The sequence below is a fragment of the Sciurus vulgaris genome, assembly GCF_902686455.1.
Source record: "Sciurus vulgaris genome assembly, chromosome: 9".
NCBI classification, from domain to species: domain Eukaryota; kingdom Metazoa; phylum Chordata; class Mammalia; order Rodentia; family Sciuridae; genus Sciurus; species Sciurus vulgaris.
The window spans coordinates 135,153,750-135,177,488 of NC_136469.1; the positions used below are offsets into that span (position 1 = coordinate 135,153,750).

The 23,739-nt window shown below is 43.5% G+C and overlaps 1 protein-coding gene across 3 annotated transcripts; it reads right to left on the reverse strand.

The window, feature by feature from the left end:
• Window positions 1-1,793: 1,793 nt before the first annotated feature.
• BST1 (bone marrow stromal cell antigen 1) lies at window positions 1,794-20,465 on the reverse strand. Of its 3 annotated transcripts, none has more exons than XM_079153610.1 (9): window positions 20,270-20,465; window positions 18,642-18,768; window positions 16,797-16,932; window positions 16,193-16,275; window positions 12,710-12,786; window positions 12,197-12,289; window positions 8,393-8,479; window positions 6,568-6,627; window positions 1,794-2,245 (listed from the first exon to the last, which is right to left on the reverse strand). In XM_079153610.1, the coding sequence occupies exons 1-9, from the start codon at window positions 20,443-20,445 to the stop codon at window positions 2,140-2,142; spliced, it is 945 nt and encodes a 314-aa protein (XP_079009736.1). In that variant the 5' UTR covers window positions 20,446-20,465; the 3' UTR covers window positions 1,794-2,139. The 3 variants fall into 3 exon arrangements, with proteins under 3 accessions (XP_079009736.1, XP_079009738.1, XP_079009737.1); XM_079153612.1 differs by having other exon boundaries at window positions 20,235-20,354; XM_079153611.1 differs by lacking the exon at window positions 12,197-12,289.
• Between the last annotated feature and the right edge of the window lie 3,274 nt (window positions 20,466-23,739).

Genomic DNA, 23,739 nt, shown 5'->3' on the forward strand with positions numbered 1-23,739 from the left:
GGCCTCCACCCAACTGACCTAATCAATCTACTCTAACCACTTCCAAAGGCCCCACCTCTAAATACAACAGGCGGATGAAGTTCCCACCCTCTTGACATATTAACCTAAGACTTTGAGGATTAAGTGCCTGCCTGAGCCCAGAAAGGCAAACCATATTCAGACCACAGCCATTGGCAATGGCCTTTCCTGCCAAAGGAGGGACAAGCCCTGCCTTGGGCACAGGGGACAGGGCAGATCTGCAGGTAGGCCCCCAAAGGTAGCAGTGTTAGTGGGAAATGAGGAGAAATGAGGAGAGCAATGGACGGCCAAGGACATCATTTCCAGGGAGAGAGACTGAGGCCTGACCAGGACAACCAGGTGAGCTCCAGGTTGTCACAAGGCTGAACTGTAAATATGTGCTCTGTGCAATGAGCGTAGAGCCGGCCAGTGCCCCGTCTCAGAGTATTTGCTCAAGCATCAACAAAGGTGGCGTAGTGGGCCTGCCAGAGGGCTGACGGGTGGGGGAGGTAGGGTGGGGAGGGCAGGGTCCGCGCTCTGCTGTTGGGGGAGGCACTGCGGTGGCCAGCGGCCGGGGTGGCTCACCCATTCTCCAAAGGGGCTCAGAGGCCCCTCAGGAGGGCAACGAGCTCCCCTGGCACCTGCTGCCCCCCTGCATCGGCATCAGGGAGCTGGCATAGGTGACACCTGCCCTCTTCAGGCCAGACAGGGAGAGGAGCCTATTGCAAGCTTCGGGCTGTTTGTCTCCCCTGGAAATGTGTTGGGTCAAATTGCTGCACATAAATGAGGTGTGTGTGTATCTCTTTCTGATGATAAAAGTAATGAATATTCATTGGAAAAAATTTGGAAAATGCAAATTCAAAGGTAAAAGTAGAGTCACTTATAAAACCACTATCAGAGAGACATCTCTCTCCTCGGCCTTTTGATTTCCTTCCTTTTCTTCCATTCATTTACAATATATGTAGTTCATACAAACACACGACACAATTTGTTAGAGTTCTATTATATTTTAGATAACTGAATCATAGGATAAATTCTCAGATCCTATCTCTTGCCTTTGCTGTTAACATTTTCCAATGTGATTAAATGTTCTTTGGAGACCTTTTTAATTTATGTACAGTGAGATGGACTCTTTTTGATGTGAGTTTGAGAAATACACAGATTCACATAACAAACCACCGCAGTTGAGACACAGGACAGCAGGGTGTTCACTTCCCACTACCCACTTAGTCCTGAGCCACCTCCTGCCACTACCCCTGGCAATGCTGATCTGCTCTCCCTTCCTAGAGCTTTGCCTGCTCTAGAAAACCATATAAAGAGACTCATTCAGCATGTAGCCTATAGGTCAGGCTTCTCTCCCTTAGCATGAGCCTTTGAGTTTCCTCCGCATCATCACACACGTCAACAGCTGGTTTCTCTCTATTGCTGAGCAGTATTCCACGGTGGAGATGGACAGCAGTTAATGTATGCACTCAGCAGGACAAGGGCAGTTGGGTTGGTGAACACGCTTTTACTTGTTTGATGATATTCTGTTCTATGGGCATATGATACCTTCTATAAGCAGGCCTAAGAGCTGAATAAAAATGTAAACATTATTGGACATTTGGGGTTGTTAATTTACTATAAGTAATCACTACATAAACCTTTGTTTATGTAGTGATTCACATACATAAAGATTTCACCCATAAATCTTTGCAAATCAGATATATATACACACACACACACTTACATAGTATACATACATCTCAAGCTACCAACACACATGCATTTCTGGAGGTGTAAGAACACACACAAAATATGAAATTCAATTCTATTAGAACTGTCTAAATATGTTTGATTATATATGATTGTATAACAGCCCCGGTCTCAATGTTTTGTATCATTATAAAAATAACAAAATGAAAACTTGCTTTAATGCCAATGCAGCAGATTTAACCTGCTAAATAGAACTTGATTAATGTCTTGCCTCTGGAATACTGAGCATAAGTGTCCTTGAAATGCTATCTCAGGCTGTTAGAGACTTTCCCAGAAATAAGTGTCTAAACAACGGTATCACTCAGAGTGGGCAGAGTAGGGACAGCGACTTTGTAAGGGTAGGTGCAGGGCCTGGGGCTCTTAAGGACAGCACAGTCGAGTCTCCAGTTACATTGGAGAACCTAAGGCTATAGCCACCAAGAGAGGAACGATAAGGCTGGTACTCAGCTCTGCATAGAGAGATGGGACTTCTCTTTGAGTAGATGCTGCTGCCCTGAAAATTGAAAAGAAATAGAAAAAAAAAAAAAAGTCAGTGTTGATGTTTTGACATCTGCTTTCAAAAATGTACTTGCATTCTGTAGAAAGTTTTAGGCAGAACAGAAAGTTATGAAGCGAAAAGAAAAATTCTCTTAGTCTCCTTATTCCCACTTTCCAGAGTAAACTGCCATTGATAATTTGGGTTGTCCTTCCAGGAATGTGAAGCACACATACAGACACACACACCCTTTAAGCCCACGAGATTTGTAACTCGCTTCTTCCACCTAGCTCCCTAACGCCATACCATGGACATCCTTCCATACGGGAGCACCTGCAACCGGCTCATTTCCCCCGTGCATGAATTCATGTTGCGTGGATGTATCATAGCGTTTGCAAAGTTCCTCACCGAGAGACGTTACACTACATCACCAGAGTTTAACTGACGGAGAAAACCCGGCCCTGACCTACAGACACTGAGAGAGGGACCCGTCAAAATATAGACCCTGTTCATAAAATTGGAGTCTACCTCTAGGTTATTTTAAAAACAGAATCCTGAATTCTTTTAAATCGGTCAAAAGATAATTATTTAAAACTATGAAACATATAATGACTCTGTACTAGTAGCTGGATCCTTTAAAATTCCTAATTCAGAGACCCGTCTTGGGGGAAAAAAAATTCCTGACCCTGTTTCAACGTTGCCTCTTTTCACTGAAGTAGCACCACGACATTGTGTCGGGCTCCTCCTGCTGGGTGTTTCCTACAGTTGCACTTCTGAACTTAGATTCAGTTCAAGTTCCAGACTTGGTAATCTTCACTTTTGAATAATTAATCATTACAAGAATACATTTAGTTTTATTTTTTAGAAAATGAAATACTAACACAGTACTTACTAATACAGTATTACTAAGCACAGTAAAAATGAGACCCTCCCGTCAACCTTCTACAATTGGTGCTCTTTTCCTATAAGTAACTAGAGTTAGCAGCGTGGGTTTGTCTTTTCAGACCCATTCCTATGATTATTATCCACAAATAGAAACAATGGTTTTGTTTTCTTTTGCTTTATATGTTTGTGTGTATGTTCTGTGCATGAGTTTGTCAAATTTTAGCTTAACAAGCTATTCTTGTTGATGTGAGGCTGTACATGAGGGTAGAGTTATTTGCATTTGCAGTTACTTTGGGTTTAAAACTTAATTCTTGCTATGAAATTTATAAATCTCAAAGACTGGTTTTCTTATACACTCTTCTATTTAATTCTTGAATAGTGTCTTTCTATTTAAAAGTCTTCTGAGCTCTGACAGCTTTTATTGGCACTTCACACTTTGTTAATTACCTTGAATGTCTTTAACTCAAGTTATTTTGTATTAAGATATTTTACACTCAAGTTTTTAAATATTACATATTCTTTTCAAATATTTTATAAGTTTTGTAAAAGCCAAGTCTTCTCAAATATTTGGTCCTAGTAAACCTAATAAATGTATAAAATTTAATCTTGTTTCTTTTAAGTATTCCAATAATGGTTAAAATTTTAATTGAACTGTCTTATAACTTTTAACTACAATTTTCAAGTCTAAAATCAGTGACTTAATAGTTACATATATATCAAGATCACAGGGCTAATCCAACAGTTGTTCTTATATGCCACATTCGCTAAAGTTTTGCAAATAAATTAAATGCCAAACACAAATTGTCCCTAAACTTACCACATTTTTATTGTTTTTTTACTTATCCATTCCTTTCTTTAGAATAGGGTACTGAAAGCACTCCCAAAGTCTGGCATAGGTCAGAGATCCAGAGGATTTCCATAATTCTGGTCACATATTGTCAAATTGTTTTCCCAAAGCACTCCAGTAATTTTGCAGGGCTATCAGGCATTGAATAACATCTTTTGAAAAGGCTTTTTTTTTTTTCTATTTTTTCTTAAGGTATGTCAAAGAAGTTGAGGCAGAAATCATACCTTTTTAATTTTTATCACATTATTCTTGTCCATTTGCTACTTGGAGTTCCTCTTTCATCAATTATCTACCGGTGCTAAAGAGGTTCAAAAAAGAAATTTGTAAAATTCCTGCTAAAGCAACCAAAGTGGAGAAAGCTTGGCAAAGAGTGAAAGAGGGTTTCATTCTTCACATTGGAAGGAAATGGGCAGAACTGTTAAAAACAGACCTGCCAACAATCACTGCAAGAAAGACCCAAACAGAGGCGAAAGATCTACAGTCCCCTACCCTGCCTGCCGAGTGTGCACCCGGACGCTTGTGGCAGCCTATGACCGGGGAAGGATTAAATAACTGGCAATGGGGTCATTCAACAGAGTATTCCGCAGCCGCTGAAAGATTGGTCTGAACCAACTGAAAAAAGGGTGCCTTGCACCGTCAAGTGAGGAAATCTCCAGCAGGATTGATTGCTTTTTGTACAAAAAACAAAGACACGTGGATGAAAATAAGACCAAACCAGAAACAAGCCAATGAGCAAGCTTATGTCTATGTCTGCTGCCGTTAGCGCTGTGCATCGAGCACTTGTGGAAGGAGATGGACCAAGGGCACTTCCTCTTAGTCACTGCTGCTAAGGGGTCATGACTGAAAACAATCTAAATGTCATTCATGGGCACCGAGGTTAAAAAAATCACACTTGCACAAGGTACACCCATGAGGAACTATGAAAAGACTGAGGCAGCTTTATCAAAAATGTGGAGATCTTCTGTCTGCATGTATTTCAGTTTTTTGGTTTTGTTTTATTTTGTTTTGAGGTACCTGGGATTGAACCCAGGACCTCATGTGTGCTAGGCAAGTGCTGTCGCTCAGCCGCATCTCCGTTCCTTCTTTTTAATTGCTATTGCGCATAGAGATAAGATCATGCAATATTTTTCTTTCTGCATCTGACTTATTTCACTTAGCATAATGTCCTCCAGGTTCTTCCATGCTGTGGCAAATGGCAAGATCTCTCCACGTGTGGGTGTGCCCATGTGCACACATGGCACTAGGGATTGAACCCAGGGCCTTGTGCATGAGAGATAATCCTTTACCAACTGAAGTACATCCTCAGCCCCACAATTTCCTTTTCTAATGCTGAATTATGTTCCACTGAATTTACATGCACCACTGAGCCACATCCCTAGCACAATTTTGTATTTTATATAGACAGGGTCTCACTGAGTTGCTTAGCACCTTGCATTTGCTGAGGCTGGCTTTGAACTCGCAATCCTCCTGCCTCAGCCTACCAAGCCACTGGAATTACAGACGTGCACCACCACGCCCGGCCATAAATGTTTTCTTTAGTCATCAGTGGACATCCAGGTTGTTTTCACATCTTGACTGGTATAAACAATGCTGCAGTGAACCAACATGCAGGAAGAAAGAAGGAAATCACAGCGACCACAGCAGGTGTTGGGAAAGGATATTCATGCAGTATCAAAATTGTTTCATATCAGGGATTTTTGTTAAGCAGATTTTAGCTGCTCTTATCACAAAGAAGTAACAGTGTGAGATGACAGACCTGTTAATTGGCTTGACGTTAATCACTGTTTTTCTATGTTTCCCATAACATCATGTTGCAAACCTCAAATATATAAAATAAAACTTATGTTTTAAAAACACGTGGAAACAACTCCTGAATATACTGTTAAGTGAAAAAACAGGTCCAGAGTCTTATGTATGTTATGATTTATTTTGACTGGTATAACAGTATAAGACTGGTATAAGGTGTGTGTGTGTGTGTGTGTGTGTGTGTGTACCCATATGGGTACACAATTCTCTAAAGGGACCCACAAGACTCTAGAAGCAGTGGTCACCTTGGGGTAGGTAAACCGAGAGGCTTTCTCAACCCTTTCTTTCAGAAGGGTTGAATTCTGTCTTATACATACACACATATAAATTTCCAAAAAATTTAATAAGAATTTAAATTAGGATTAAGAAACAATAATGTTAAAAGGTCCTTCTGCTGCCTCACTCGTAGAATTTCTGCAGAAGAAAGTGCTGCTGGAGCAGGGGATCACGTGGAACCACCTCTGGGGCAGTTCCTGGGAGGAGTCTGGGGCAGGCCCTGGGAGGAGTCTGGGGCAGGTCCTGGGAGGAGTGTGGGGCAGTTCCTGGGAGAAGTCTGGGGCAGGTCCTAGGAGGAGTCTAAGGCAGGCCCTGGGAGGAGTCTGGCAGATATCTCTCAAACCTGCACCAGCCTGGACGCCCAGAGAGACTGAGGAGGTGAGGCGGGTGCAGAAGAATAAACCTCACCCTGCAGCCACACAGGTCAGGGTGGGTTAGGACCATAATGCAATTCACCTGTGTTCTGTAATGCTAGGGAGAGGTTATCTGAAAAGGAAAGGCGATTTGAATTTAGACGTCTACTCACGAATTTAAGGCACAGTCAGGGTGAGTGCTGTGGTCCACGCACTTTAAGAGCTTCACTGGTCTACAGAAAGAAAAAATAAGATTTTAGGAATCATTTATATAACTTCCATCCTTCAAACACCATATACTTGAACAGTTCTGGAGATACAAAGTCTTCCTTTTTAAAATATTAGCTAGTACTTATTGAGCACTTACTGTGTATCAAGAAATTTGTGTTTGTTACATAGATCCTGTCGCTTAATCCTAAAACAACCAAATGGAGTTGGGAGGATTTTCATCTCCAATTTACAGAAAGCTGATGACAGTGACTTACCCAAGTTCTCACGGGAGTGAATTAGAGACTGAACTTGAACCTTGCTGGCTGACTCCAGAGCCTGAGTTTGTAACCTGTCTACATGCATGTACGACTTTGTTTGGGAAAAACTCTTAATCAGTGCTTTGGGAAGAAAGTTGGACACCCCCTTGCCTGCGCTCCCCAGGCCTATTTCCCCTAAACATTTGAAAGGCCCATAAATCCTAGAGCCTCGTGAGCCCAGTTATTTAGTGCCTGTGTACCTGCCAGCTTACTCAGTGCATTTTAATTAAATGAAGCATAGAGAGATTATTAGAAGCTCATGATATGGATGCACTTCATGTATTATCTATTAACTAAATAATTTTAACCCTAAAAAGAACCAGACCACCGTGGCCTGCCCTGCTCTGTGAGCCAAAGGATCCAGTCCACCAGGCTGATGTTACCCCACGTACCTCTCACAGTCACCATTTACAAAACACCTTTAGAAGAAGAATATGAGACCCCAAAAGCACACCTCGCTCTGTCCCTTTGAGTGTGCACTCCTTACTTTCCTGAAAAAATCTCTGCTTGTGCCTCTCTCTGATGCATCCTGAAATTCCTTCTTCACTGTACATCAAGAAACTGCTAGGGCCGGGCACAGTGGCATGCCTGTAACCCCAGCAACTCAGGAGGCTGAGGCAGGAGGATCACAAGTTCAAAGCCAGCCTCAGCAACTTAGCATGGCCCTAATCAACTTAGCAGGACCCTGTCTCAAAATAAAAAAGGGCTGGGGATGTGGCTCATGGTTAAGTGCCCCTGGGTTCAAACCCGGGTACTACAGAAAAAAAGAACCTGCCAGGGTCAAGTTGAGGTCCCCATCTCTCTTCTGGGGGACCTCCTCGGAGTCCTATCAATGCCAGTTTCCACCCTGAAACACTCATAAATGTTCAAGAAAGCCACCGAGTCCTTCCAGTGTTGAGTCCAGACCCAAAGAGCCAGCCCCGTCTGTTTCCTTAGACGCTGAGGCAGAGCACAGTGGAGAGAGGGATTTTGAGTCCAGGGAAGCAGGACCTACAACCCCCAGGGTTTCAGCTGCGCTTCTCTCAATGTCTAAGGAGCAGGAGTGACACCTGAGTACGAGATAAAGAGTCTGGTCCATAACTACTCAATAAATGGTAGCTACTCTTTGTCTCCACTGGACTCTGGTGTGTAAAATTCTAAAATCAACTCCCGCCTTCACACCTATTACGGACAAGAACTCCCAGGAATCCAGACACACAGGAACCAGGATCCTTTATCCTTTCCTTACCATACAGTAAACAAGGGGAGGAGGAAAACAGAAATGGGCAAAGGATAATGTCCTTTGATTGTCACTCAAATGGACTCTGAGAAGAGGGAGGGGCTCAGACGACACCCTGGTCAGAAGGTGCTCCCCAGGGCCACTTCCAGAAGCCACCCAGAAGACCATCCCCCGCATTCAGAGGTGAAGCCTGGAACCCTTCCACACCCCCCCACCTTTGAGGGTGCACGGATTATACACAGCACCACCTACAGGTAATCGTTGATGCAGCTGTACTGGAACCCCATGGACGCCAGCCTCTCCTCCAGGATCTTCACACTGCCCTCTCCACAGGATTCCCTAAAACATAACCACATATATTTTAAAAATAAATGAATACAGGAGGAGGAGGAGGAAGAAGCCGTTCCTAAGTTAAATAAAATTTCTTTCGACAGTGTGCTCTCAGATACTTTCCTCTCAGAGGGAATACGGGGAAGTCTCTAGTTCAAAAGTGCTGCTTTCGGTAAACCCGGTAGAGGATGCTCTCAAGACCCAACACTGGGCCATTTTGGTGTAACCAAAGAGAAGCTGGGAAGTGCTTCAAGTGAAAAGGTGAAAGTTCTCAACTTAATAAGCAAAGAAAAGTCTTCAAGTGAAAAGGTGAAAGTTCTCAACTTAATAAGCAAAGAAAAAAGTCCTATGTGGAGGTTGCTCAGAGCTACCTAGGAGTGACCTTCCCACCATGCAAGTGTGAAGAAGGGAAAAGAACAGATGCTAGTTTTGCTGTCACACCTCACACTGCAAAAGTCACAGCCACACCCAGTGGCAAATGCCCCGGTCATTCACTCCCTTTTATCTCATCTTGTAGACATGAGTACAGTACAACGAGAAAGACATAGCGATATCATTCTTATTACAGTGTATTGCTATTGTTCTATTATTAGTTATTGTTATTAATCTTACTGTAGCTAATTTAAAAATTAAACCTTATCATAGGTATGCGCGTACAGAAAAAAACATGGTATATATAGGATTGGGCACAATTTACAGTTTCAAGCCTACACTAGGGGTCTTGGATCACAGTTACAGACTTTTAACTGCATTTATTCCCACAAGGCTCAAATAGAGCAAGGACACTCTGCTGTCTATGGTGTTTTGTGTTCTGCTTTATTTAGCCCATGTCTGTGTGTGTGTGTGTGTGTGTGTGTGTGTGTGTGTGTGTGTGTCCCATCATGTATACACGTACAGTGTGTTTAATCCCTGCATGCCTCCCTTACAGGCTATAACTCATATCGTGAGTTCCCTCTTTGGAAGACCTAGGTTGATTTCTATAGTTCACTGCCTTTTTATCCTACAACAAACCTTGTTGAAACTTCATTTTCATACACATTCTTCTTTATCTGTTTCCTCGGTGTACATTTCTAAAATAAAGAACTTTAGTTCTGGGTCAACAAGGTCTTAGGCCGTGTACTGGCAAATGACACCTCGGCAGAGTGCGGGGAGTGCCCATTTTCCACACTCTCACCCGTGGTGATTCTTCCCTGCTGACGTCACAATTAAGCAGGGATGGATCGTAAAGGCCTCAGGGCAGAGACACCCCGCCAGTGTGGTTTTAGGCCTGGGTTATGAGGGGAAATGGCCTCCCACCCCGCGTGGTAGAGAGGGCAGAGTGCCCAGGGGCATCACTCCAGGACTCTTCCAAAGTCAGGATGATGCCCTCCTCTGGGCCAGGCTTCTACTCGGGATGTTTAGTCAGCAGTGACATGGAGGCTCTGGGGTGCCAGGGCACAGAGAGGAGTTGATGAGACAAGGAAATAATGGGAATTGCTGTCGTCATGTGTTATGCAGTAATAATAAGCTGTATTTGCTATTTGCCTGGACTTGTAAAACTAAAATAAAGGCGCCTGGTGACAAACTTGCTGTGTGGCAGGATGACCCTCCTGAACAATGCTGATATGAACCTTGATCTATGATCTGAGTGGCGGCTCCTAGCATAGTCGTGTTCTGGTCTTTATCCATGAAGACCAGAGCATGACTGGGCTGAAAATCACTACTTAAATCCTGAACTTTTGGAGCAAACTGTCAGCAGCATCGTGACCAGAGGACTTCACATCGCTCTCTCTTGACTGCCCGGCTGCTGTCCACATTATCACTGATTGCTGACTGACCATTATCACTGAGGCCAGATGACTGATCACCTCTCCCGCGGCAACGACTGCTTCCCAGCCTCCGGCTTATTGGACACCCAAGGCCAATCAAAGACATCCGAGGAGCTGAGAGAGGCTACGGCTGAGAAGAATCCCCTCGTTCTTGCTGACCGGCTTCTTGGCTAAGAGATGTTGCATTGAGTAAGTCCATGGGGATTGGACTCTAGGTGAACAAGGGAATGAATCTTCAATGTATTTGTGACTTGCTATTATTAGGAATGTTGAGTTGAGTGTGCATTGCATGAATAAAATCCACTTGTTGGAAACAAACTTGATTCTCTTACTGCTCGTGACAAAGAGTCAATGGTCCTTCTACATTTCCTTGAAACAAAGGTAGCCAAAGCCACGCCAAACACAATCAGGTGCTAGTCATGTCATTTGTAGCTCTTTGCCTATCTGGGGCTTTATTTGTTTATTTTAAAATAAATTTTATTGTGGCTATTTGAGGCTTACCACATAATATTATGAGCTATATAGAGTTAGTAAATTGTCACCATACTGAAACACATTAATATACCTATCATCTCACATAGTTGCTTCTTCATGACAGGAGTAGCTAAAATCTACTTATTTAACAAAAATCCCCAATACAATACAATTTTATTAACTATAGTCCTCATGTGTTTTCCCTAAAATCTGAAGAGTCCAAGATTCCCTCTTTCTTAGCTCAGGACTTACAACTCTACCTGGTGACTCAAATGTACAACCATGCATTCTGACACTTTTTGGAACCTCTCCTGAAATAGAAACGATAAGCTGAGGTGACACTGAACTGTGATTTCCTAATCTTGCTAAACGTAAGTTCAAAGGACAAGCTTCCTCTAACAGAGTCACTGAAACAATAAGCAAGCATAACTTTCCAACAAAGAGCAACTTCTCAAGAAAACAAGAAAAACAATACATGTTTTTCATGAAACAATGAGTGTAATATGTCTTTTGGGAAGGGAAACGCAGATTTTGGTACAATTTATGTAATAGGTAGTTTGCAAATTTATTGCAATATACTTCCTAAAAGACATATGGCATAACTTACATAAGTAGATTGCAAATTTATTGCAATCGGTTGCTCAAGAGATAGGAGAAAATAACACTCAGTATATGGTAAGTCTTAGAGGGTACTGGGAGGATGAAAACAGGGATTTGCTGAGGTTCTCTTGGACCGCACATTCAGTGGCACACCCACTCCTTGGGTTTGGCGATACTTTCCTCCAGGTAGCACCAATGCTCTGAGGAACAAGGCCCCAGTTTGCCTCGGAAGCTCCATCATGGCTCTTTAGCTTTAAATGGGCTGAAGCTTCATTGGCAAGTTTCTAAACCAAAAGGGTTCAACTGTTTCCATTTTGAGTTTATGGCCAGGAGTGCCCTTCCTTGGTGGGAAATATGAGTTCAAGCTTGCATCTGCATATAAACTCAAGTCCAGTCCAAAAACTATGCACTGTAAAACTCCCCTTCCTAGTTATTTGAGATCCGGTTGTAGAGATGTTTGCTCCCTGAGAAAAAAGTCTTCATCGCAGAGTCCCTGGTTTGGTGCTGAAAACCCTGGTGAAGGCTTTGGGGCTTATATGACGGGAAGGAGAACCTCACAAATGCATAAGAAACTTGCCTAGCCAAAGCTGCCCAAATTACTCAAAAAGGAACACCATGTTCTATGGCTGAGAGTCTGCTGGACAAAGGAGAGTTTCTCTGGGGGCTCAAGACTGGCTAGTGGCATTCCCCAGAAGTCAAGCCTCTACCTTTCTCGATTACCCATGTTAGAAACAGAGAAGACAGGCATTTCTCCAAAACTAAAAATTAAAAATGGACCTAATCATATCATATCAGAGAAAAGCATGTTTACACAGCTGCCACCACCAACAGCATCATAACTTACACATTGGGTCCCCCGATTTCATGCATGACCCAGATCTCAAATCGTGTGATTTTATCCTTCTGGAAGTATGGAATTTCAAAATCTGCAAAAAAACTGAGAGACAGGGAAGACATTTCTTTCCTTCCTCCCTCTCCCTTCTTTCTTTCTTCCTTCTTTCCTTTTGCACTGCTTGGGATGGATCCTAGGGCATCCCCAGCCCTGGAGGACATTTCTTAGAGTTCTAAAGAAATAACATATTTTTGCATTTCAGTTGTTAGTTGATCTATAATTACATTTAAGTAGCTTTATTTTTCAGCTTTTATTTTTAGGTTCCTTATTCATGCATTCATCAGCTATTAATGGCTTAACTGTATAGACATGCTTCTATCACCAGGCCATGAATCTGTTTTGCTTGACCTGAATTTGAAGAAGCAAGCCCTAGACTGGGTTTTAGGACCATTCTCTTCAGCCTTCATTCAAAACAGCTAACATTTTGGCATTCTCTGTTGCACTTGTTGGTGCTGCAGTTCTTACCCTTTGACAGGATAGGCTCCCGTGGGCTCGGAACCATTCAGCATGACGTAGATCACCCCAGAACTATCTCTTGAATACTGCAAGGAAAAAAAAAAAAACATTATTTTGAGCAAAGTAAGACATGTCATTTTTCTGCTATGAAATAAACATTTTTTTAATTGACAATTCTCAAACATGGGCAAAAATTTGATATCTCACATGGCTAGTAGGGATGCAAACTGGTTTATCTGGGGGAAGTGAATTGCTTTCAAATGTCAAAAAGTCATAGATTCAGTAACTTCAGGTCTGGGGTTCTACCCTAAGAGGATGATAGAAATACACAAAGATGGTATGACATACACAGTATCAGTACCAGCTGGAATAAACTGACTTATGCTGCATCAAAGTCCCACTGGCTAAAGCCACAAAAAGACTTATTTTATGCTCATTCCACAAGTTCATCACAGGCCCATAGAGTTTTGCTTATTGTGTTCTCACTCTGAGAGCCTCGCTGTGGAAGTCTCCACAGCTGCAAAATCATTGATCATAGAAGGGAGAAAGGAAGGTGGCAAATCACAGAACATTCTTTTTTTCTTTCTTTCTTTTTTTTTTGGGGGGGGGGTGGGGGGGGGGGGGGAGGGGAAATACTAGAGATTGAACCCAGAGCCTAGTGTAGGTTAGGAAAGCACTGAGCTACATTTCAGCCCATTTTAATTTATTTTATTTTTTGTGGTGTTGTTTATTTTTTATTATTTTATTTTATTTTATATTTTATTTTATCATAAATTTATTTGAGCCAGGTTTCACTAAACTGCCCTGATGGCCTCAAACTTAGGATCCTCCTGTCCCAATTCTACCTCCAGTGGCTCACATCTCAGGTGAGCACCACTAGGACCCTTTCATAGACACAGTCTTAAAGGCTTCCACCTGTAGTCACAGAGGTCACACCCTCTCACATCTCATTGGCCAACATAAGTCACACATAAATAACTCCAAGAATCAGGAGAATGCAAACCACAGGTGCAGCAAACGAGTCAGAAATATTTTGCACACACTAAGGACCACCACAAGCAGGGTGCACAAAGATGTGCAATGCAGCATGTTTGTCATTACAAAATATGAGAAACCAATTTAAAACCCTCAACCACAAAGGAATAGTATGTAAACCATGATACTGGTATCTGACATAATAACCAGCCCTTAGTAAAAGTCTGCTATGTATTTGCAATAGCAGAGGAAGGGTTTATATCAAAAGCAAAATGCAAGATCGGGTATACAGGGCCTGAGCTTTGCTACGTTAAAAATAAATAAGCAGGGGCTGGGGAGATAGCTCAGTCAGTAGAGTGCTTGCCTTATAAGCACAAGGCCCTGGGTTCGATCCCCAACACCCAAAAATAAATAAATAAATAAATAAGCAGAAGTCTAGTAATTCCAAAGGGAGAAACAGGTCCAGAGAAACCCCTTAATCGTCAGTTCCGAATACCCTGGGAGCATGTAGTTTCCCCAAAATGTTTGTGCTAGAATAAATACAAGTGAGGGTGAATTATGTGTCACTGAGATAAACAGGCCTGGGTTTATGCTCTAAGTGAAATGATGCCTCATACCAGCTGTGTCATGACAACAGTACACTCCATGTCACACGTGTCTGGATTGCTTTCAAATGGTGCTAACCCGCAAAATTAAATCCTCAGATGCCGAGGTCGGATGACCACTGTGTTAGGGAGGTTGCCTCTAGGTGGTAGGAATAGGGACGATTCTCACTCACATTTTCAGTAATTTGTCACTCTCTGTCATAAGCAGCTATTACACTAACAATGAAGAGTTCATTTAAAAACACATACAGATACAATGAGGCTATATAATGCAGTGGTTGAAACTTTGGTCTTCGCTGCTAGACTGCCTGGTTTCTAATCCTGTACTTGGCCTCTGTAACTCTAGTAAAGTCTCTTCAGCTCTATGAAACTCATTTTCACCATCTGTAAAAACATCTACCTCATGAGACTGTAATACAGATGAGAATTTTTAAAATAATAACTTAAAATTTGGGCTGGGGATGTAGCGCAATAACAGAGAGCTTACCTATAAGCTCTGGGCTATGGGTTTGAATCCCTAGCATTGCAAAAATAAGAGTAATAATATCAACGACAATTTTTATTGAGTTCTTATTGGCTCAGGTTCAGGTCCTCTCCTCGTCCCTGTTCTAGACAGCATCTTCTCATGCGTCAACTACCCAGCATATTCTAAGGGTTCACAAATGGAGAGCACTGTTATTGGTTTCCCATCACAGAACTGGGGGAAGTGGGAGAAGGTGGGCAGATCTTTCAGGTGGAATATATGGTTCCTTTACAGGTAATGCTGACATCTCCTGAGTTACTATGACAACCCCCTTCTATAGTTGAGGGGCTCTGGCAGGCACCGCCAGCTGAGTAGAGTTAGGGCTCAAGCTAGAAGCCGTGAGAAGAGGGAAAGAGTGTTCTCCCACTGGAGCTGGCTAGAGAGCCCAGGGGCCTACAGTGTCCTTTGCAGGGAGCCCTTTGCTTAGTTCCCAACTGCAGCTGTGGTGGAGGATTTGGCGAAAGGCCTCTTACCCTAAATAGCAATGTATTCAGTGGAAACCTGGAGACCCAGAGTAGAAGATGGGACCTAAAGAGACATGATGCGCCCGAAAGGGAGGTGGGGCCGGCGTGTGGAAGTACCCGGATCTCTGCCTGCCTCCTCATCAGTGTAACTTACATTTGAGAGTTGGCAGCTCTTTGCCAGACACTGAGCTAAAGACTTGTCCCTCTTTATTTCTAACCTTTATTCTAAGCCTGGTGACAGAGAATGTGAACTACAATCATTGACATTTTATAGCTACTGAAGGCAATCATCAGCCCTGGTGATGAGCAACAGACCTAGCTTAAGGAGGCCATTTCTATGTCTCTAGCTTATCTGCAGACTCTTTTTTAAATATATATTTTAGTTGTTGGGTTTTTCTCATTCATTTATTTATATGCAGTGCTGAGAATCAAACCCAGTGCCTCACACACACTAGGCAAGTGCTCTACCACTGAGCCACAATCCCAGCCCTATCTGTAGACTCTTATTATTTCCTCTCCTATTAATATTAGTTGGTGGATATTTCTAACCCCTCCATCTAGACCCCGGACCACAATCTTCCATAAAGGACAGGTTATCCATCCCATCAGACATGACAAAAAAGACAAATTAATTTGAAATACTAATAGCAACCATGATTTAATAGAAATAATAATGGCTATGAAATATCCTCATTTATACTTAACTTTTATCCAATGCTTTCTCTGATCAAACACTGCATTAAATAGTTTATCTCCTTAAACGCTTTCAACTTGGTGAAGCAGAGAGAATGAATCCGGATGCTGTCAGTTAGTAAGCAAGGCTTAGGAAAGTTAGTACTGCCCTGGGGTCCCCTCTCTGAGCCCCCCTGTTCTGTGTTCACAAGTGCCCACACATGCTCAAGCACTGTATCCATCCCAGATTTACCTGCATGGATGCCCTTTTCCAATAGGAATCCACAGGATTATTCTCACAATCTTCTGATGTAGGACAGGACTGGTAATCCAGTCCTAAGAGAAAAGCAAAAAACACATTTCATTTCAAAGATCGTATCAGGGAAGCCATTCATTTACAATATTTGCCAGCTCCACATTAGCCCACATTCTGCACTATGTGCATAAGTCATTTACCCACACTAAATCCTCAGTTTTGCCTTCTACATAATGCGAAGAGGAAGGTAGCATGGCACTGGGTTGGAGCACGGGTTGTCAGTCAGACTGAGTGACAGTGGCTTGCTAGCCAGACACCCAGAAGCATGTTCCTTAATCTTGCTGTGCCTCAGTTCCCTTACGTCAAAATAGGGATCTCACGGAGCTACTGCAGAGATTAAATGAACTGATATGCGTAAAGTGCTTAAACTTGTACCTAGTAAAAGAGAAGTGTTTTCTGTTATCATTTCTATTAATGATTCTTGTCACCGCCTGCCTCAGAGGATGGTGAGATGAAGGCATATGAAAGCATTCGGCGTGGGTGGCAAACACACAGTAAGCAGGAACTCCTGCTTCTCATGCCATAGGTGCAAGAGTCTTACCAGACCCGTTTTTCTGTCGACACCAGCTCAAGAAATCTCCAACCCGGCCATACAGAACATCGCACAGAGGCATAAAGCGGCGTGTGTTGTCTGAGTAGCTAGTCACAAGGAGGTGGTTATTTTCCCAGAACAGGGACTAAGGAAAAACAGAACAAACAAATACAAAATAAAATCACTGCTTGACTCAGGCACAGTGAGTCAAGCAGGAAACACGTCCCGCACCCAAATCTGACTTGCTGCAGAAGACTGTTTTCCTTTTCTGTGTCTCTTTATGCATTGAAAGAGTTCGTCCATTCCCACTCCTTTAATTCAAGGTCATCCTGCAAAGGACAATGAAATACTTTCCCATGTACAAAATCATCTACATGTGGTGAGATCCTTGCATGAAAAAAGACCAAGAGACCTGGATTAGAACCCTGCTCCTGTCATACACTAACTGTGTGATTTGACCAAGGTCTTGACTAGGTGTGTCATCTCCTGTACTCTTCCTGTCTCAGTTTCTACACCCAGAAAATGGGGAGCATGAGTCCTTTCTCTCCTTCCCCAGCTATGATTAGGACAGTTCGCCATCACAGAAAGCACTTTTCTAAATTGCCTGAAACGCAGTACTCTTATAGTATACGTTAATGCATTATAGTTTCCACCCTCGATAGTGTTTTCGTGCCACACAATATAAATGACAATGCCCCCCACTCTTTGGCTCATCTGACACTCAGTAGTCCAGTCATGCTATATCCAGACTGAAAGGTCTCTCAGGTGAAGGCTGATTTTCACGGTTGCATCCTTAACCCTTGGCATAAAGTCTGGCACACAGAAGGAGCCCAGCAAATCATTTCCAGGTTCATCAGTGAGCACACCAAATCAGAAACAGGAAAACAAAAACCATCTTCCCCTTTTTACTGATAGGGAGGCAACAAGGTTCAAAATACAACATATACTATAAAATCATGTTTTCAGTCTATTGGCTCTTTGAACTTCATAGTTCCATTTACCTACCTGCCTTTACAAATCATACACTAGGGAAAACTCAGGTTAGAAATGATTATGTCAAGCTGGGTGTGCATGGCACATGCCTATAATCTCATCATAAGTTCAAAGTTAGCCTCAGCAACCTGGGGAGGTGACTTAGTGAGATCGTCTCAAAAAAAAAAAAAAAATACACTGGGGATGTGGCTCAGTGGTTAGGCACCTTGGTTTCAAGTCCTGGTATCAAATACATATACATATATGTATATATGTATATATATATATATATAAAAAATTATGTGAGAAATAAAAGTGGTATACAATTTTCTGTAAATTTCAGGTACTGTTTTAAGCAAGCATTTTATGCGGACTTTCTCATTTATTTTCATTTTATTAGACCTTAGCCTGCAGACAAAATATAGACAGGTAGTTTTCTTAAAGAAACTGCACTGAATAAAGACAATATTGGGACACATTGAGAGCAGATTGGTCTCCTGGAAGGATGCTGACTTTGAGGGTCTTCTGTGTGACTCCAGGTTCAGGCCATTGGGCCAGTTAGGTTGGAGGCTATTCAGAGCTGGGCAGATGAGAAGGCCCAGTGTGAAAGGTGTGGCAATGTCCTGAGATCTTCTGGTGATTCATGGTGATTCTACACTGACTGGCTGACTTGGGAAAGTTCCTTCTGCCCAGGATTGGCCAGCAGATACAGGATCTCTGTTGGAGGTGAAGCTGCCCAGACACCAGCGAGCTCAGCACATGGGCTGAGTTGGTGGCTTACTTTTTCTGTGACACCACGGGATCCTGGGGCCAGCTGACCCTGTACCCGACCTTGTCTCTCCACAGAGGAAGAGAGGATTTATCTGAGACAGAGGGCATTACCTTGTCTCTGGGAATGGAGTGCCTGGAGAGGTCAATGAAGAGGTCGTAGTCAGAGGGGAGTACGGAACAAGGATCCTTGTCCAGCACCACTTTAAAGGCTTCCCAGATGGCAGTGCAGTTTTTGTCCCTGTATAAAAGCACAAGTAAAAAAAAAAAACAAACAAAAAAATACACACACACCATGATGTGCTGTGAAGGACTTGCTTTCTCCAGATGTTTTACCAGCCATCGGTCACATGCCGACCACAGAATATGATCTACAAAACAGACAACAAACTGTTGCAGCTCGAGTGACGGATTCAGAAATCTGACACTGGCGGGTCTCTCAGAGCCAGGGAATATGGTCTCACCCCAGGCTCACAAGAGGAAAAGACCACAAACTAAAAAGGGACGATCATAATAAATCATGCAGCCTCTGGGCTTCAGGTGCCTGTTCAGGGAGACATGAGTGTGCAGCCAGGACATCCTGGGCTTGGAACAAGGTGAGGCCAGGCCAGCAGGTAGGACTTGTGGATCCAGCAGTGAGCCCCAGGTGATATGAAAGGCTTCCAGGCCCTGGTAAACCAAAAGTAAGCCCTCCAGGGCCAGCTCCCACTCTTGATGCCCACACTGGCTTTGAGACACTTCCCACCACATTGGTCACCTGTTCTGAGGTTGGGTGGTGGATAGCACATGCTCCTCACGCCACTCTCTGCTCTTTCCTATTGCCTAACATGCATCACAATAAAAACAACTGGCACAAGAAAGAGCTGTTATGAAAACAAAAGAGAAGGGGTCCAGGAAGATACAAAAATCAGTAAGAAGTGTGGGATAGGGAAAAGAGAAAGGGGACACTCTCAAGGGAGAGAGTAGGTCTGCTCAGAGAGGAGAGGGACAGTGTGCCTTTCCTACACTCCAGTTTTATTGGGAACCCCAGTGAAGTTTCCAGACAGTCCCACCCAGGCCCACCTCTTGACTTTTGACTGACAGCAGGGTGACATCAGACGTCTAAGTCCCCACTGTCATGGCACCTGTAGGTCACCTTGGCCCATGCTGACCAGTTCTAATTGGATTCTTAACCACACGCTCTTACAGATTTTATGGGTAGGAGGAACTGCCCTTATCTCCCAGAGTTTTAGGATCTGCTCACAAGTCTCCTCCTTCAGAGTAACTTGATAACTCCTCTTATCAACCTTCTCTGGGGCCTGCATTTCTGCTGCAGGGAAAAGGAAGTTTGCTGAAGAGTGTGACATATCCTGTCCGCTGAGGCCAGGCAGGGCTGCAGGTAAATTGCTTCTTGGAAAAAAAGAGCATGTGGGGGGTCAGCACAGGGGGTCCACTTTAGAGAATGATTCTCTTAAACTCATGTTCCCACCATCCTCACTTGTCTGTTCCCTAACATCCAAACTCGCCTTTACCCCGCGATCACCCTGGATCCGACCCCCCACCACAGTGCACCCCTCGCAGTAGACTCCTCCCCCCGTCCCTCACTTCCAGACCCCCACCCTCCACACTGGCCCCTGCCCTAAACCTTACCCATCTATCCCGTCAAGATTCGCTAACACCCCCACCAGGACCCCTGGATGCTGTTTCCCCCTCCCCAGGAGCTTTCACCTCGGACTCTCCCCGGCTCCACCTGCCATGCTCACCGCAGCTCCGGGCTCAGCAGTGAGCTGTACTCGGCGCAGCGGCCCAGGAAGATGCTCTGCAGGTGCGGGCTGGTGCCCTCCCCGCCCCACCGCTCGCCCGCCGCGCCCGCCCCCAGCTGCAGCAGTAGCAGCTGGAGCAGCGGCAGCCACGACAGCGCGCACCCTCGAGCTGCCATCCAGGGGACTGGGATTCCTCCAGCTCGGGCCTCCTGGGCTCCTCCCACTTCCCCTCCTACCACCAGGGAGGCTCCTCAGAGTTTAACTGGAGCGCGATTAACACCAATGGTGCTCGCTTCTCCGCTGCTCGGACCTAGACCGAGAGAGCCTGGGAGTCACCCGGCACAGAGCTATTGTTCTTAGCCAGAGTCCTCGAGATTGAAGCCCCAAAGAAGCAGCGAGAGTGGAGAATAGGCGAGAGGACTTCAGTCATCACAAGACTTCTGGCCCCAAACCGTGTAACAACTTTGGCGTCCTTTTTCCCAACGGTCGATGAATGGTTTTTGCTTGTTTTCAGGAAATAATAACCACAAAAGCCAATGTTTATTGAGGCGTTACTATGTGCCGAGCACTCCACAAGCCTATTCATTTACTTCTCACATTTCCCAAGCTAGCTTTATGATTATCCTTATTTTAGAGATGAGTAAATTCAGGCATATTTATAAACCTCTCAGAGGCCACAGCCTCCTTACTGACAGGTGCCAGAGAGCCGGAATTCAGAGGACTCCACGTCGAGGGCCAAGTCCGCAGCTCTTACGGTAATGATGGCTATGGACTCTGAAGCTTTTTTCTAAACCAAACTTCACATTCTCCTGTCTTAGCCCTTCCTCAAGTCAAAGTCCACTTTCCAGAGATAGGCATTTTCAATAATTTTTCCTGGTACTTACTTCCACTTATATAACTAGCATGCTTACATGCTGTTTCTAGGCTTCTGTTTTGAACATTATTTTTTGACTTCCTAGTAAGGAAAAGGAGGTTTGGGCATTAGCCCCAGACTTCAAGGCATTCTCTTTCACCCTTCATCCTCCCCGTAGGGGGTACCACCACTTTAAGTCAATTCTGCACCAGCACTTACATCATTATGACCTTGTGACTGTTACCCGTGGCTGGACTTGTACCACTCTCTGATTACATTCCCTTTGGTATAAACCCAAAGGCCATAATTGTCTCTTCCTCCTCCTTCCTGGCTTGTGTTAGCTTGGCATTTTATGTACCGTTAAGACTAAGGTCCAGCTCTCTGCAAGACATGTGCGTCTCTCAACGTGCTCATCATGAGCCTTAGTCAATGTTTCAGGGAATGTGTATGATTTCTTTCTCTCTCTCTTCCTTGTGGATTTCCCGGAAACATTCTTCATTGAGCCGTCCAGCTTCCTGTTCCAACCTGTGCTTACTGCTCAGGTTATGATCACCTCTTCCCTCTCTCCTGTGTTAGCTGCCCTATTTTCTAGACCTCATGTCTTCCTCCCTCATTGTTTTAGGAACACATCTTTTAGTAGATTCTTTAGACAATAATAGGAGCTAAACTTTCTGACACTTTCACATAGGGTAAAATATCATTTTTATACCCTCTTGCTTAGCTGAGAATTTGGTTACGTAAATTTTAAGTGGGAAATCATTTCCCTTTAGGATTTTGAAGACAGCGTTCCATTGGTTTCTACATTCTTTGCTGCTGTTAATTAATCAATCAGAAGCCATTCTCCTACTCTCTCTTTCTCTCTCTCTCTCTCTCTCTCTCTCTCTCTCTCTCTCTCTCTCTCTCTCTCTCTCTCTCTGTGTCTGGAAGTTTTTAGGACTTTTTGTTCTCAGTAGCATGAAATTGTAGAGATGAAATTGGTGGAGGGTAGTTTTCTTTCATTGTGCCAGATAATCAATGGACCATTTAGTCTGCAAACTCATATCTTTATAGCCTAAGAAAATTTTTCGGTTTTTTTCAGTAATTTCCTGTACTCCAATTTGTTTTCTCTTTAATTCCTATTATTCATACAATGACTTTCTAATTAGATTTCCCAGTCTCAAAGTTTCTCATATTTTTGTCTTCTACTTTCCTTTGTCTTTTTTCTTATACTTTCTTGAATATAAAATTATCATCTTCCAACTCCTCCTTTGATTTTTTATTTGTACTGTCAAAATTCTGAGCGTTTTGATTTTTGTGTATGCTTTGTTTTGTTTCATTTTGTTTTGCATCTCCTCTGCTGCTTCATAGATGTTTCTGAGGCAGTTACTACAGGTATAGTTTTTCTGGTTTTCTTTTAAAGTTTCTTCTGCCAATGCCTGCTTCCTTCCAGTATCTTTCTATCAGTTTTCATTTTGGTGACTAGATTTAATGTGAGATTTTCTCACATTAAATAGTCTGACCTTGGCTAATTGTTTTTTTTTTAAAAAACATAAAATAACCTAAGACACTAATTAGAAGCAGCTCCAAGCACTATCAGGATTCGTCCAGGGGCGCCTGCCCTGCGCACGAAACACCGCACTTTCTCACTAGGAGACTTGTCTGCCTTTCCCAGAGAGGAGCTTTAGGACATTCTGCCTGGAAGGGGTCAGCCTGAATGCCAACGACGGGGATCTCGCTATTCACGATGTGGATTTTCACTTCTCTCTCCTATCCCACCACATCTTCCTAGAACTTCTGACCTCATTGGTGCCTAGTACCCCAAGGTAAGAGCCTCTTCAGGGAGTGTGTTCTGTCTTCGCCTGGGTCCTGGGTGGGGAGAGAGGAATTGCTGCTGCACAGGGCTGCACAGGGCTGCAGAGGGCGCGCTTGCACCGGCCGACGTCCCTTTGATTTCCGGCGCCGCCCCACGCCCACCCCCACCCCCACCCGCTCTCCTCCGGGGAGTTCATGGCAGCAACCAGCTTTCCTCTCAGCTTGCACGCCCCGTCCCTGCTGTCAGCTTAGTTGTCAGCTCCATGTCCTCCATGCTGTTGCTTCGTCGCTTCCTTTCCACCTTCCCGGATTCTGCTGCTGCAATCTCTTCTGTCCTCTTTTCCCTGGTGGTTTATTCTACTTTCACTGTACTTACGTTCACTTGATTATCAGTGGGAGCAGGCTGGGGCTTCTGTGTAGAGGAAAGAAGTTCTTCATACCTTCATACACTTGCAAAACATGACTTTCTCCTGATGTACGAAGCAAAGGAAAATACACAGCACAGCTTCTGAAGTATTCGTGCATGTGAAGAAAATCCGAATCTGAGCAAGCAAGTCTCTCGATGTAACCAATAGTTTTCAGGAGATACAGGGACTTAGGCACAGGTTAAAATGACAGCACAGGAAGCATTATGCTAGAACTGGCTGGTGATATTTGACAGATGAATTTTCTGGAAACTTGTAAGCCATTATTAAACAACATTGTTAAATGAATGTATAATTACTTATGTATTTAAAAATAAATACTTATAAACTTACAATCAAATAAATTACATCAAAATCAAAGGTAACAAACACCCCAAATGCACCACTTATTAATTATTTAA